This window comes from Schistocerca americana, chromosome 11 (genome assembly GCF_021461395.2).
Source record: "Schistocerca americana isolate TAMUIC-IGC-003095 chromosome 11, iqSchAmer2.1, whole genome shotgun sequence".
Classification (NCBI taxonomy): Eukaryota; Metazoa; Arthropoda; class Insecta; order Orthoptera; family Acrididae; genus Schistocerca; species Schistocerca americana.
This window is the reverse complement of record NC_060129.1, coordinates 83,886,497-83,900,846: the sequence shown is the minus strand read 5'-3', so window position 1 is coordinate 83,900,846 and position 14,350 is coordinate 83,886,497. Positions and strand designations below refer to the sequence as shown.

The window sequence follows — 14,350 nt, the reverse complement described above, 5'->3', positions numbered from 1 at the left end:
TCAGGAGAAAAAGGCAATGTTGCTTCTTATTAATACTGTATAATACATTCAGAGTCACAGCAGTATTTGACCAACCATAACTGATGCTGAATGTGCATGTCTTCATATAATATGAAGGGCTTATTTCAATAGCGGTACGAGTCCATTACCTCCACTTTTCTGTCTATAACGCTTCTGAAATTAGTGATCCAAACAAACATAAATAGAGGTTCATCTCTAGCAAGAAGCCATATGCTTGAATATTTCTGGTGTCTCAAATGCAGATTTGTCAGCGCTCATTTAACTTTACGACTCTGTATCTCAAAATTAACAAAAATGGACTTGTACCACTATTGAAATAAGCCCTTCATATGCACACACAGCACATCGATCTCGTGAGGCACAAGGCTCTCATAACGAAGTACGTACGTCGGTCAACAGATGACACTGGGAAAAGTATGTTAACTGCGCTTTTTAGTTGCTACTTGCGACTCTCAGTTGCGATTTGTCACAGAAATCGCAGTTTGACTCGGTAGCGAGTAGCGTAGTATGAACTGTGCTCAACAGATGGCAGCGCTAACTCCGCTTTTTAGTTGCTACTTGCGACTCTTAGTTGCGACTTGTCACGGAAATCGCAGCTGGACTCAATAGTGTATCGCAGAGATGGGCGTAGTACGAACTTTGACCCACTGATGGCACTGTTAACCGCGCTTTCTAGTTGCTACTTGCGACTCTTAGTTGCGACTTGTCACTGAATTCGCAGCTGGACTCGATACCGTATCGCAGAGATGGACGTAGTACGAACTTTGGCCAACAGATGGCACTGTTAACTGCGCTTTTTAGTTGCTACTTGCGACTCTTAGTTGCGACTTGTCACGGAAATCGCAGTTGGACTCCATAGCGTACCGCAGACATGGACGTAGTACGAACTTTGGCCAACAGATGCCACTGTTAACCGCGTTTTTTAGTTGCTGCTTGCGACTCTTAGTTGCGACTTGTCACTGAAATCGCAGAAAGCAGTGCTAAATTCGACCAATAGATGGCTCACATCTTTGAATATGAAATACTACTTGCGACTCCTAACTGTGACTGAAATCGCAGTTAGATTCTGTAAAGTTGCTACTGTGATATCTGTGACTTCTCAGTGACTGTGATTTCTAACATACGCGATTTCCTGCCCACCACTAGAAAGGGGAGTCACGAGCTACCTTTGATTGGAGGCGGTTATGCTGTATGTGACTTTTCGCATTTTGTGTAAGATGAAGTCTTGGGATCACTTTGGCGTTATAGTCCAGTGTTAATGGTATCTGGTAGTGACCAGAAACTGTTTATGAAAACTTTAGAGTGTTGTGATAATTCGTTTCGACGAAAATCGCGAGTGAACTTTGAATTATATAGCGTGGCGGTACTGAGTATATTCTTACTGACTATTTTATAGCGAGCATAAACTTCTACTAAAGACAACCACTGAATATCGTGTGCAGATGTAATTGGCCGATCATTGACTGTGCTACAAGTAATAGGTTTCGGAATTCGGGAAGGTAGAAGTTCTAGCTGTTTTAGGTATGGTGATAACTGTGAGCAGAAACTTTAGTAATTTTCGTAAATGTGGACTGATGATCTTGCTTAACGGCAATAAAGATCTACTGACGGTTTAAATTTGAACTTCATGTTTAAAGTACGAGTGACATCCCCTTTCCGAATCATTTCTTTAAAGTACATAGAAAATTTTCAGAAAATTTTATAGCGGCCTCCGGCGTGTAGCTATGAAGTTACAGTTTCCTCAACACTGCTTTTCTGTGATCTGGTAAGTAGCTGCAGTCAGGAGTTTACGTGCGAAGATCTACCGCTGTAATGAGATAGGTGAACAAAAATTAAAAAAGAAATTGCATTGCCGCAGCAACATATAATCCGTCGCAATTGGTGCATCGCACGCACGCACGTAAAAACAAATCCGTCACAGGGCCACATCTGTGCAGAACCGCTGGACGTGTCAGCCAGTGCGCCTTGCCCGCATCTCGTGGTCGTGCGGTAGCGTTCTCGCTTCCCACGCCCGGGTTCCCGGGTTCGATTCCCGGCGGGGTCAGGGATTTTCTCTGCCTCGTGATGGCTGGGTGTTGTGTGCTGTCCTTAGGTTAGTTAGGTTTAAGTTGTTCTAAGTTCTAGGGGACTGATGACCATAGATGTTAAGTCCCATAGTGCTCAGAGCCATTTGAACCAGTGCGCCTGTTGCTGTGAAGAGCCAGCCAGTGTGTCGCTCCGCGCAGCTGTCGTAACCCCGAGGGAAGTGACAAGACCATGACTCAGAGAGAACGTTTCACACTTGCATAAGCAATGCTAAGGTAATCGGCAGACCTACATCGACGGATAAGATGGTAACAGATCGCTTCTGCATACAAAAACATTGAGAAACCAGCCAGTGACCGGACACTCTTGCTCACTGACCGATGAAGGTGTCAGGTTTACCGCAAGGGAAATCAAAATTTTAAAATCAGCTTGCCTAGTTTATTCGATACACCAGTTCCCGTGAGATCACCGAAGTTAAGCGCTTTCGGGCGTGGTCGGCACTTTGATGGGTGACCATCCGGGCCGCCATGCGCTGTTGCCATTTTTCGGGGTGCACTCAGCCTCGTGACGCCAACTGAGGAGCTACTCGACCGAGTAGTAGCGGCTACGGTCACAGAAAGCCATCATAACGACCGGGAGAGCGGTGTGCTGACCTCACGCCCCTCCTATCCACATCCTCCACCGAGGATGACACGGCGGTCGGATGGTCCCGGTAGGCCACTCGTGGCCTGAAGACGAACTGCTAATTTATCCGAGGAGTTAGAAGCAGAGGGACGAAACAGTATTTGCCAACACAGAAGTAGAGGTATAATGGCCTGATAGCTCGAAACACATTTTGGGTTTCAACAGAATGCGAAGAAATGTCTGTTTTGCTTGGGAACAAGAATCCAAGAAGGCGAACTTCTGAAATACTTATATTTTGTGACGAAGTAAATATAGCACGAACAGATTGGATGGCAGGCAAATAGTGTGGCGTATGAAAACACAGATATTGCCAAGGAAGCTTGTACACACTGCGAAACATGGTGAGGGTTTGCTGACGGTGTGGTTGCTGCAGGCTGTGAAAACTTGTATTTTATAGAAGGTACAATGGATCAAAACATGCTTGTATACATCTTAAGAGAATATACTGAAACTACACATCCGTTCTCAGGACACAGACAATACCACTTATGGAAACTGCTTGAAGAGAACATCAGCAAAAGGCAAATGTCTAACAACGAAGACGTAAAACAAGCTCTTCAAGAAGAACAGGACAAAATTCCATTCTAGATTCTTTCCAGGGGAATACAGAAGCGTCCGACTCCACTCGTCTGCTTTGACCCATGACGTCACCAGTATGGCGGTAACGACCATTCTCACCGTCTCCAATACAGCGCCTACGATGTCATTGCATAAACACGACAACAGACACGAAAATACATATAAACCAACAAACACATCTCCCTCCAAAAATATAATGAAACTAACGGGACCAGCGCGGGAAACTGGGGGTTTTTGGGTGGCGACAAACCAATTATAAATACATACACACACTACGATCCCACACCATACAAAATGACGACATAAAAACACCACAAAATTCCCAAATTCCGCTACACTCACAATATCGACAGGAATCGGTCGCTTCCCTTCACCTACATAGCTCAACCGCAATTGTCGAAACCATAAAATAAAAACCAATTATTCCAAACATTATAATCACACCACAACTCTCCATACCACAAAACCAACACCTAAAACAACAGAAGTTGGAATCGGACACTTCCCTTGACCTATATAGGTGAACAGCAGCTCACGATAGCAAAAGACATACATAACTACGACACATTGGAATCTGACACTTCCCTTGACCTCTATAGCTCAAATACAACTGACGATACCAAAAAACTGAAATTGAGTACTTCCCCTAGGATACATAAATCAACCACAAGTGCCGATACCAAATCATCAACCACGAACACATGCAGCAAATAACACTGACCCAACAACACATAAAAACCCCACCAAACATCATAACACGCACACAATAGACCCAAAAAAATATTACCTACCACAAAAAGGTTCCAGCGCTATACACTAGGTCAGCCACCCCAATCACACACACGCACACAGACATACACAAAGAAACAAACCCCCAACTCGCATATTCTGCTTGCATACGCCGGATTTCACTATCTCAGCCACAAGCCCAAAAAGTTGCAGAAACTTAATGACGGAAATATGTTGCACCCCATTTCAGCCCGCATACGTGCACTATCAGACTTAGAAGTCACATCCATACCTAACTAAAGAAGCTTCCGTTGACCCATTCCCAGGCTGTATAGATATATATATATATATATATTAATTGAGTGGACTAATACTTTATGAAGTAGCTTTTGCATGAAATTTTCTATTTTATTAACTTGATTATCGCTACGAACGTATTCTGTTACTTGTTTTTCAGTAAAATCACTTATCCGCCCCTGGTAGCTGAGTGGATAGCATGACGGAATCTCATACGTAACGGCCTTGGTTCGATTCCCGGCTGGCTCGGAGATTTTCTCCGCTCAGAGACTGAGTGTTGTCGTGTCCTAATCATCATTTCATCCCCGCCGACACGCAAGTCGCCGACGTGGCTTCAACTCTGAAGACCTGCACCAGGCGAACCGTCTACCCGACGGGAGACCCTAGCCACACGGCATTTACATTTACATTTATTGAGGTACTGTTGTTTCCACAGCATTGGCTCTTCAGATTTTGCATTCGCTTCATTTCACGTTCCATAACCTTACTTTTTTTAAAATATACAGCTAGATTACGTCTTGTACTCACTGTACGCTGGTCTGCGTGCTTGCGAAGCTACTATGCCGTATTTCATACTTTTGCATTCGCACTTACATATTACGACAATGTGCAGTTTAACTGATACACCACGTTAAGGATACCTTCAAGATAAGTCAGTGTTCTACGTTTCCTTATGCTACTGTCGGGAAACGGGACCTCATAGGCTGCCCATGTTTCAAAAACCATGACTTAACATCACTAGTACTGCTGACTTCTCGTAAGATTAGCATTTGGCTAAGTAAAATCTACTTAAACGTATTTAACAAAGGCCTGCATCAATTTTATAATTCCGACATATTTCAGTCCTCTGATGGAAACTAATAGCAAGAGCCAAGTCAATTCATACAGTTCTCGCAATGGAAATGAATGGGTCGTTTTGGGTTCAAGATGTTTCTATCGTCTGTAAAGAGGGGCACAGAAATTTATGCTGCACTTTCATCGTGACATTTTAAGGTCGAGGGCGTCGTGTCCACTAACATTCGCTGTTTTGCAATGAAATATACGACAAACGCACAGTCCCGACTGCAACAGGTTGCCTGCACAACACGCCACACGGAAACCGACGCCGTTCAGGTGGACCATTCACGCGCTGCGTGACGAGACGTCACGCTTTCCTGTCACGCAGATTTGAGTACAGCAAGAGCCTGGTAAGCGCTGCAAGGTTTATAAAGTTGTAATGCCGCCTCATCCGTTTACGTCACAGAACCATGAAAAACAGTCTACAAAAGGCAAAAAGATCGTAAGGTCGGGTTTGTAACTATGTATTTGTTTACGTTATGGCATAATTAAATCCGATAATCCAGCTTAATTGTGGTATTTCTCTTTACAACAATTTAATTTGAGCAAGTCCGTTCACTGTTATGTTCGTATTTCCCAAAAGCGGCGTAAATCTTAATTTGTTTCATATAGAATCTTTCGCACTAGTTGGTTGTTTACGTGCAGTTTGCATACAATGAAGTTACATTTTATTGTGATTAAGATAATTTAGCGAATACTGCAGTTGAGTGAGTGCTTAATTACTGTTGCAAGCGGCAATAACGTTTCACGTTATGCCATACAGCTGACGCGCTAACCTGTAGGCCTAATTCTTGCTGCCCATAAGTAACAAAAATTCGTGTAGGGAAAAGTGTGGTAAGTGATTTAATTCTATTTTTAAGCGTGTAATCTCTGTTGCCAGGCGTGACAAGCGTGGATGGATAGTCCTCAGTGGAAATCACTTAGAATAATTAGTCACTAGAGGGCAAATTGTTTCAGAAATAGCTTACAGAAGATGGCACAGGATGTAATTTATATCAAACCAAATGCTAACAAATAATTTAATGTATTCCATTATAAATTCATATTATTTGAAAACAGCTCTCTACACAAGTTAATCAGAAAGGATACTAAACAGCCACGTAAAAAACCAAGGATCACTACAACGACCGAAGTATCTTTTGAAAGCAAAGGGAAATTTATATTTTTGCAATAAGAAGTAGGAAGCCTGAGTGGTTGCACGCTAAGAAGATACTTAAAATTACTAAGTAACATTATTAAAAATCAAAGAACATGTACATAATGTTAGAAAGAAGACCATTTAACCGAACAGAAGGGGTATAAATAATGAGTCACAGGTAGCAAATGCACTTAATAATCATTTTTTATATATAATAGAAATCGGTAGGGACAGACAGGTAAAGAGCGAAATCAGAGCAGTATCTTGAAAATATAACTTCCATAAAATTCAATCATATGAATATATTCCAACTTCGCCTTCTGAAATTAATAAAATTACACATCGTCTCGAAAATAAACACTCTTCTGATTTTGATGGCATTTCCAACAGAATACTAAAAATTTTTCCCATTCAATAAGCGCAGTCTTATATGAAATGTGCAATGCATCACCAACTCCAGGTCATTTTTCCGTGCGACTGAAACGTGCAGTTGTTAAACCTCTGTTGGAGGAAGCTAATGAGACGGATATCGGTCAGTACCGACCTGTTTCATGGCTGACATTCTCAAAAATTTTTGAGAAGATGACGTATTCTATGACATTATCTCACCTTAGTGACAATAGTATCCTTATCAAATTACAGTTTGGGTTTCAACAGGGCTCCTTTACTGAGAATGCCAATTACACGTTCACTCACCAGATTTTACAAGCATTACATAATAAAACAGCGCCAATTAGTATTTTCTGTGATCCCTCTATGGAATTTGACTGCGTAGATCACAGTATTCTCCTAGATAATTTTAGATCTTATGGGACTGATGGTATAGGCAACCAATGGATAATATACCTAAGCAAAAGAATGTAGAAAGCTGTACTTAATAACTCAACCAATATAGTCCAGGGACACAATTCTGACTGGGAAGAAATCACTTATGGGTTCAGTCTTATACCACTACTATTCCTAATACAGGTAAATGATCGTCCATCGAGTATACAACATCTAGAATTGGTTCTTTTTGCAGATGACACTAGTATCGTAATTAATCCAAGCCCACATACGGAAACAAAAGAAATGGTAAACAAACTCCTCAAAATTATTAACGGCTGGTTTTCTGCAAGTGACAGAAGATATTCAGCTTCGCACATCTACAGGTAGTACAGCAAGGATGAGTAACATGGTGAGAAAATATATAGGGAGGAAATTTCAAAATTCTTATGGGTCCATACTGATGACAACTTAAATTGGGAAAAAACACTTTGGAACTCCCAAAACTTTGTTCAGCTACATTTGTACTTAGAATCATTGCAAATTTTGGCAGCAGACAAACCAGTAATTTGACATGTTTTGCATATTTTCATTCAACAATTTCCTGCAGAATAATGGTCTTGGTAACTCATCTTTGTTGTATATAATCCACTATAATTCAAAAGGAACAATGACATACATAATTACTATACGAAAAGCAAAAATAACCTTACTACCCCACATTAAGGTTGGTGCACAATGCTCTAACAAAAAATTTTGATCACTTACGCAGTCATATGAAACGTCAGATAGCGAAGTAAAATTTGATGACAAACTGATAAAGTTTGTCCTTAGAAGTCCTACTGCTTAGAAGAATTTCTATTACGGTAATGTGTAAAAGGAGGTAGGTAGGAATTACCAACTCGTGACTGTATATTTAATTTTTTTAAAAAGTAAAAAGGCTATCACATCTTCAGAGTTTAACCTATATACAGATTAATTTGCGATGTAAATGTACAATGACTTGTTCCCCATCATTAAGACATATGGAAAATGATCAATTGAACACTTAGCACAATATATAGAAGGCTATTTCATAATGCACAAACATTACACAAACTTTTTGTGAAATCGCGAACTCCCAACGTAATTTTCGCCTCTCAACCTAACCAACATATTGAGTAATGCCACAGATCATTCCTTCACAACCTAAACACTACAAAATTTTAAAAGTATTGAAATAAATACAAAGCGTCGTTTCGCCGCCAGAGGCAATGTTATGCGTAGCGATTGGCTGACAACCAGCAAAGACAACGAATTTGGATTAAAAATTTTCGAAGACAAAGTATGTAACGAATTTTAAGCATGGCTTTGTCAAACGCTCAGTTGTATTCCCGTTTTTATTGGGACCAATCGATTTCGGTCCACCATCTGATCATCTTCGGGTACCCAGTACCGCAACAAGAGAATCACGTAAGTGTGTACAATTCTAATATGTAACCAGAATGTGCATATACATTACATGCGGCCCATCACACATTACTATAAGATACTTACAAAATCCAGCTCATCTATGCACTTTTACAGCTGAAATAACAGACTTTGCTTATGTGCTGTTCCATTACTGTTATTAACTGTCTACGACTAACAGTGGTGTCCTGACAACGAACCAGCGTCCTATGCGCACGGGGGCACACTGAGGCACGGCTGGCGCTGCAATTTCGCAGGACGAGACACCTGACACATCGGAACACTAGCCATCTGAATCAGACGCCGTTTTCCGTTCACAACGTTGTTCTCACTCACGTTTTTCTGAGATTAAATATGCAATAACGGGCGACAAATCTCGATCAATAAATTATCAAAGGCTAGAGTCCCCAGTCTTTTGCTCGAGGCGGTGCTACTTTCGTTTGGTTGAAGCCTAATTTACACGTCGACACCGGGTTGCATGCAAATACGCTACTGCCCACTGCACATGCGCGGCGCGCGTTTGGGCAACTCGTTGGTGAAACTAAACATTTTCGGTTTCTGCCAGGTTTGGAGAGTAGTGGCGAGAGTCTGGAAGTTTGGTGTGGCGATAGGGTGTAAAACTGGCGTATGAAGTGAGGAAGGCAGGAAATGGTTCGTTTATTGGATGCCTATGCTAGGCGTAGGTGTTTGTGGGATTTAAATGATGTTTACTATAACAACAAGCAGCCGCGTTCTTGTGCATGATGCCGTCATATGCGATTTGAGCATGAATGGGTTGACAGCGTCTGAGCTGTAGAGCAAAGTTCATTCGATTAGGAGTGGATACACAAAAGAATTAAGAAAAATACAGCCATGGAAAACATCTAGCTGTGGAACAGTTCACTTCTACAAAACTAAACCCCCTTGGTTTGAGTTGGCCGATTCTTTTTCAACGGAAACTGTTAACAGGAGGAAAAGTTACACAAATCGTTATTAATTTATTTGAAGGCGAGAGCAGTATTCATTGAGAAACGTAATTGAACTTTGCAATGTTGCCATGATTATTGTAGCTTTTCATTCATGTTCGTCCTTGTTCCAAACTCAGATATTGAGACGCTCCTGGTCTGCTAGCTGTGGTGGTACAGACTGTTGAGGAGCTGCTTTTCTCTGACAAACCACCGTATGCAGCACTGACAATTTTGTCAACTGTTTCTAGTGGCAGTGGTATTGGTTTTTCATGTACGCGAGAGTGGGAACCTGAATTCCTAATGCATTGCTCACAACACAGCGAGCTACATGCTTTCTTCCAAACTCAGTGAAGCATGTGCCGAGAAAGGCTAAAGTAAATGTTGTGTTAATGCAAACACGTCACCACCTATTACATCTGAACCTTCTAGCAGGACGAGAGTTCTGGACCCTACACAATGTGATTTGTAATTTCACTTCTGGCGACATTGTTTCACTCACTACCATATTTTTCCTTCGTCACTGCAGTACTGACTATTTAGGGGAAACATAACCTATTCTGGTAGCATTCTGTGATAAGATTAAGGGTTTTGCATTACAGTTTCCCTCTGCAAGATCGCTGAGCCACGGAGAGCTGACGCCTGTTTTTTATTCACTCACAGACCCAAACACGTTTCTTATTTCTTTTCTCATGCAGTGATTTCACGGAAACAGACATTAATTGGCTCTGCCACAACTCGTGAAGTTGTGAAAACTTTCAGTTTAGCCGGCCGAAGTGGCCGTGCGGTTCTAGGCGCTGCAGTCTGGAACCAAGAGACCGCTACGGTCGCAGGTTCGAATCCTGCCTCGGGCATGGATGTGTGTGATGTTCTTAGGTTAGTTAGGTTTAACTAGTTCTAAGTTCTCGGGGACTAATGACCTCAGAAGTTGAGTTTTCAGTTTAGACTCGACTACGGCACTCACAAAGCTATGAAACTTATGTGAACACAGGTTGCTGATCATGTTTGGTTTGTGGGTCGCTCAATTGCGCGGTTATCGTCCCCCGTACAAATTGTCAATCTTTATTCAATCCGATCTCGGCATTTTCATAAATGATCATGAAATGATGAGGACGACACGAACACCCAGTCCCCAAGCGGTGAAAATCCCCAACACGGCCGGCAATCGAACGCGGGACCCCGTGATGCAGAGGTAGCAACGCTAGCCACTAGAACACGAGCTACATATGTGAACACCGGTGTCGCCGTGTGTTCTGTCATGTATTATGAAATCGCAGCGCAATGCCGTAGTGTACACTAGCCTTAATGGAACAACAGCCACATAGACACTAGTAGTTAGCGAATGAGGAAACCAGATCGCTCCGAACAGCGCTCCTCTTAAGACATTCCAGCAGAGTCCAGCTGGCCGCCTTACCTGTCTCTCTCGGGTGCTCCAGCGGACGCCACTGCGCCCCTGGCTGCTGCCCGCCTGCCTTCTCTGTCAGGACTGAGCCGGGCGAGCGGCGCACACAGCAGAGAGCCGGAGCGGCAGCCGGCGCTGACGTCACGGGGCGGCGTTGCCAGCTCTCCCCCCAGAAGCAGGCCGACGGCCGGGACCGCACTGCGGGGACTGTCTCCCGACAGTACGCACTTGGCTGTTTTGACGTTTACTGACCGGAAGTTGGTTTCACGTGACGAGGCATCCTGTTCGAAGACGCCATTCATGTTGATGTTTGCCTTGTGCTCCATTTAACTGCTTTCGTTGTTTGTTGCTGCTTCTTGTTATTTCGTTGCTGCTGTTCCGTTTTGTTATTGTTTCTTGTTATTGTTTAGTTTTAGTAAACATGAGTGATTCCCAAGAAACGCTCTATAAGTCTGAGGGATGCAGTTCAGAGTTTAAAATGCGAAAGAACCTCTATGCCCATATGAGGAAAGTTCATGAACTTGATATCCATGTGTCTAAAAAAGGAAAAGGCAGTGAATTGTGTCCCCAGTGCGGAATTGCATTTATGAGATGCAGTTCATTAAAACGTCATCAAATAACTGTGCATGGCATGAAGTCGGAGGAAAACAGTCGCAAATGCCGCATTATTTGCACACAGTGCTCTCTCTCGTTTCTCACCTATGACACACTGAGAACACATATTCAAGAGAACCATGACGTTAGTTTTGAGTGCCAGGAGATAGAATTTGGTTGTCTTGCAGGTTTGTTTTTTATATTTATTGTGTTAGTCACGTTTTAGTAAATTTTGTTGATCCCAAGTACATTACTTAAAAATACTGCCTTAACATTTTTTTTCAGACTTTGAAGAGTGGAAAATTTCTTACAAAAAAGTAAACCATTTTCGTTATGTAATGAATTGTTCGGAGCAGGAGCGACTAGAAAAACATGTTCGATATTATCACTGCCATCGCTCTTTCAATTTCAATTCTAAAGGAACAGGCGCCAGGTGTGTCAAAAGTATGGGCACGAATAAAATAGGCAGTACTTGTCCATCCAACATGCAAGTGACAATAACAGAGGACAAATGCTGCTTAAAATTTTTTCCAAAACATATGGGACACACCCAAGATGTTGGAAGAACATTTCTGCATAGGAACGAGAGGACAGAGTTGGCAGGTAAAATGGATTATGTTACACTTATGTACATGAAACATGAAATTATCAAATTTATTTGTGTGAACAGATGTAGGGTCTATCAATGTGCTTCATTCTTATTTCCTTTTTTTTATTTTTTTCAGGACGGCTGTCACAGGGTGTTCCTGTTGGACGGGTTTTACAAGATGTCCGAAGTGCACCAATCGCTGCAAGTGTGGAGAGAATCCATCTCCTTGAGAAGAAAGATTTGCATAATATAAAAAGGGATTTTGATATTGGTTATGCAACGAAGAAGCATGAAAATGATGCAGTGAGTGTGAAATTGTGGGTTGAAGAAATGAAGAGACAAAGTGACAACCCAGTACTGTATTTCAAGCAGCAAAAACAAGTGGATCCTAATTTTCAAGATGAAGACTTCATTCTTATTATAATGCCAGACTTTCAGGCCGAACAACTTCTAAAGTATGGAGAAGATAAAATATGTGTGGATGGCACTCATGGCATGACTGCATACTATTTTCAACTTTTTACTATTGTCGTTGTTGATAGATATGGTGCTGGAATGCCAGTTGCATTTTGTTTTTCAAATAGGGGAGACATGTGCTTACTGTCATTTTATTTCAAATGTGTGAGAGAAAGGGTGGGCACTGTAAAGACCAATGTGTTTATGTCTGACGATGCACCAGCATTTTATAATGCATGGTCAGCAGTAATGGGACCTGTGCCAAACCAGTTGCTGTGTTCTTGGCATATACAACGGAACTGGTCTCAGAATTTAAGGAGAATTTCTGGGGGTAGTGAGAAAAAATCAGCAGTGTTTAGTTCACTAAAGCGACTTCAGACTGAACTGGATATAGATGTTTTTAGTTGTAGTCTAGAGAAAGTGGTGGAAGACTTATTGAATGATCCAGATACTGCAGAATTTGGCAGGTACTTTCTTAAGATGTACTGCCAGCGAGTGGAAAAGTGGGCGTATTGTTTTAGGCACCGATTGGGCATTAATACAAACAATTACTTGGAGTCCCTACATAAAGTTACACTCCTGGAAATGGAAAAAAGAACACATTGACACCGGTGTGTCAGACCCACCATACTTGCTCCGGACACTGCGAGAGGGCTGTACAAGCAATGATCACACGCACGGCACAGCGGACACACCAGGAACCGCCGTGTTGGCCGTCGAATGGCGCTAGCTGCGCAGCATTTGTGCACCGCCGCCGTCACTGTCAGCCAGTTTGCCGTGGCATACGGAGCTCCATCGCAGTCTTTAACACTGGTAGCATGCCGCGACAACGTGGACGTGAACCGTATGTGCAGTTGACGGACTTTGAGCGAGGGCGTATAGTGGGCATGCGGGAGGCCCGGTGGACGTGCCGCCGAATTGCTCAACACGTGGGGCGTGACGTCTCCTCAGTACATCGATGTTGTCGCCAGTGGTCGGCGGAAGGTGCACGTGCCCGTCGACCTGGGACCGGACCGCAGCGACGCACGGATGCACGCCAAGACCGTCGGATCCTACGCAGTGCTGTAGGGGACCGCACCGCCACTTACCAGCAAATTAGGGACACTGTTGCTCCTGGGGTATCGGCGAGGACCATTCGCAACCGTCTCCATGAAGCTGGGCTACGGTCCCGCACACCGTTAGGCCGTCTTCCGCTCACGCCCCAACATCGTGAAGCCCGCCTCCAGTGGTGTCGCGACAGGCGTGAATGGAGGGACGAATGGAGACGTGTCGTCTTCAGCGATGAGAGTCACTTCTGCCTTGGTGCCAATGATGGTCGTATGCGTGTTTGGCGCCGTGCAGGTGAGCGCCACAATCAGGACTGCATACGACCGAGGCACACAGGGCCAACACCCGGCATCATGGTGTGGGGAGCGATTTCCTACACTGGCCGTACACCACTGGTGATCGTCGAGGGGACACTGAATAGTGCACGGTACATCCAAACCGTCATCGAACCCATCGTTCTACCATTCCTAGACCAGCAAGGGAACTTGCTGTTCCAACAGGACAATGCACGTCCGCATGTATCCCGTGCCACCCAACGTGCTCCAGAAGGTGTAAGTCAACTACCCTGGCCAGCAAGATCTCCGGATCTGTCCCCCATTGAGCATGTTTGGGACTGGATGAAGCGTCGTCTCACGCGGTCTGCACGTCCAGCACGAGCGCTGGTCCAAGTGAGGCGCCAGGTGGAAATGACATGGCAAGCCGTTCCACAGGACTACATCCAGCATCTCTACGATCGTCTCCATGGGAGAATAGCAGCCTGCATTGCTGCGAAAGGTGGATATACACTGTACTAG

The 14,350-nt window shown here is 43.4% G+C and overlaps 2 protein-coding genes across 2 annotated transcripts in view; one reads left to right on the top strand and one right to left on the bottom strand.

Annotated features, from left to right (window-relative positions):
• Positions 1 to 10,941, bottom strand: part of LOC124553982 (ankyrin repeat domain-containing protein 65-like) — a 44,214-nt gene extending 33,273 nt beyond the window's left edge. Inside the window, exon 1 of the mRNA XM_047128006.1 lies at positions 10,883 to 10,941. The gene's annotated coding sequence lies outside the window, so the exon portion shown is untranslated. The remainder of the gene's footprint in view (positions 1 to 10,882) is intronic.
• A 910-nt stretch (positions 10,942 to 11,851) lies between these two features.
• The window catches only part of LOC124553263, a 30,640-nt gene continuing 28,141 nt past the window's right edge, over positions 11,852 to 14,350 (top strand). Inside the window, exons 1-2 of the mRNA XM_047127149.1 lie at positions 11,852 to 12,067; positions 12,190 to 12,976. Coding sequence (XP_046983105.1) covers positions 11,911 to 12,067; positions 12,190 to 12,976 — 944 coding nt within the window. The 5' untranslated portion in view covers positions 11,852 to 11,910. The remainder of the gene's footprint in view (positions 12,068 to 12,189; positions 12,977 to 14,350) is intronic.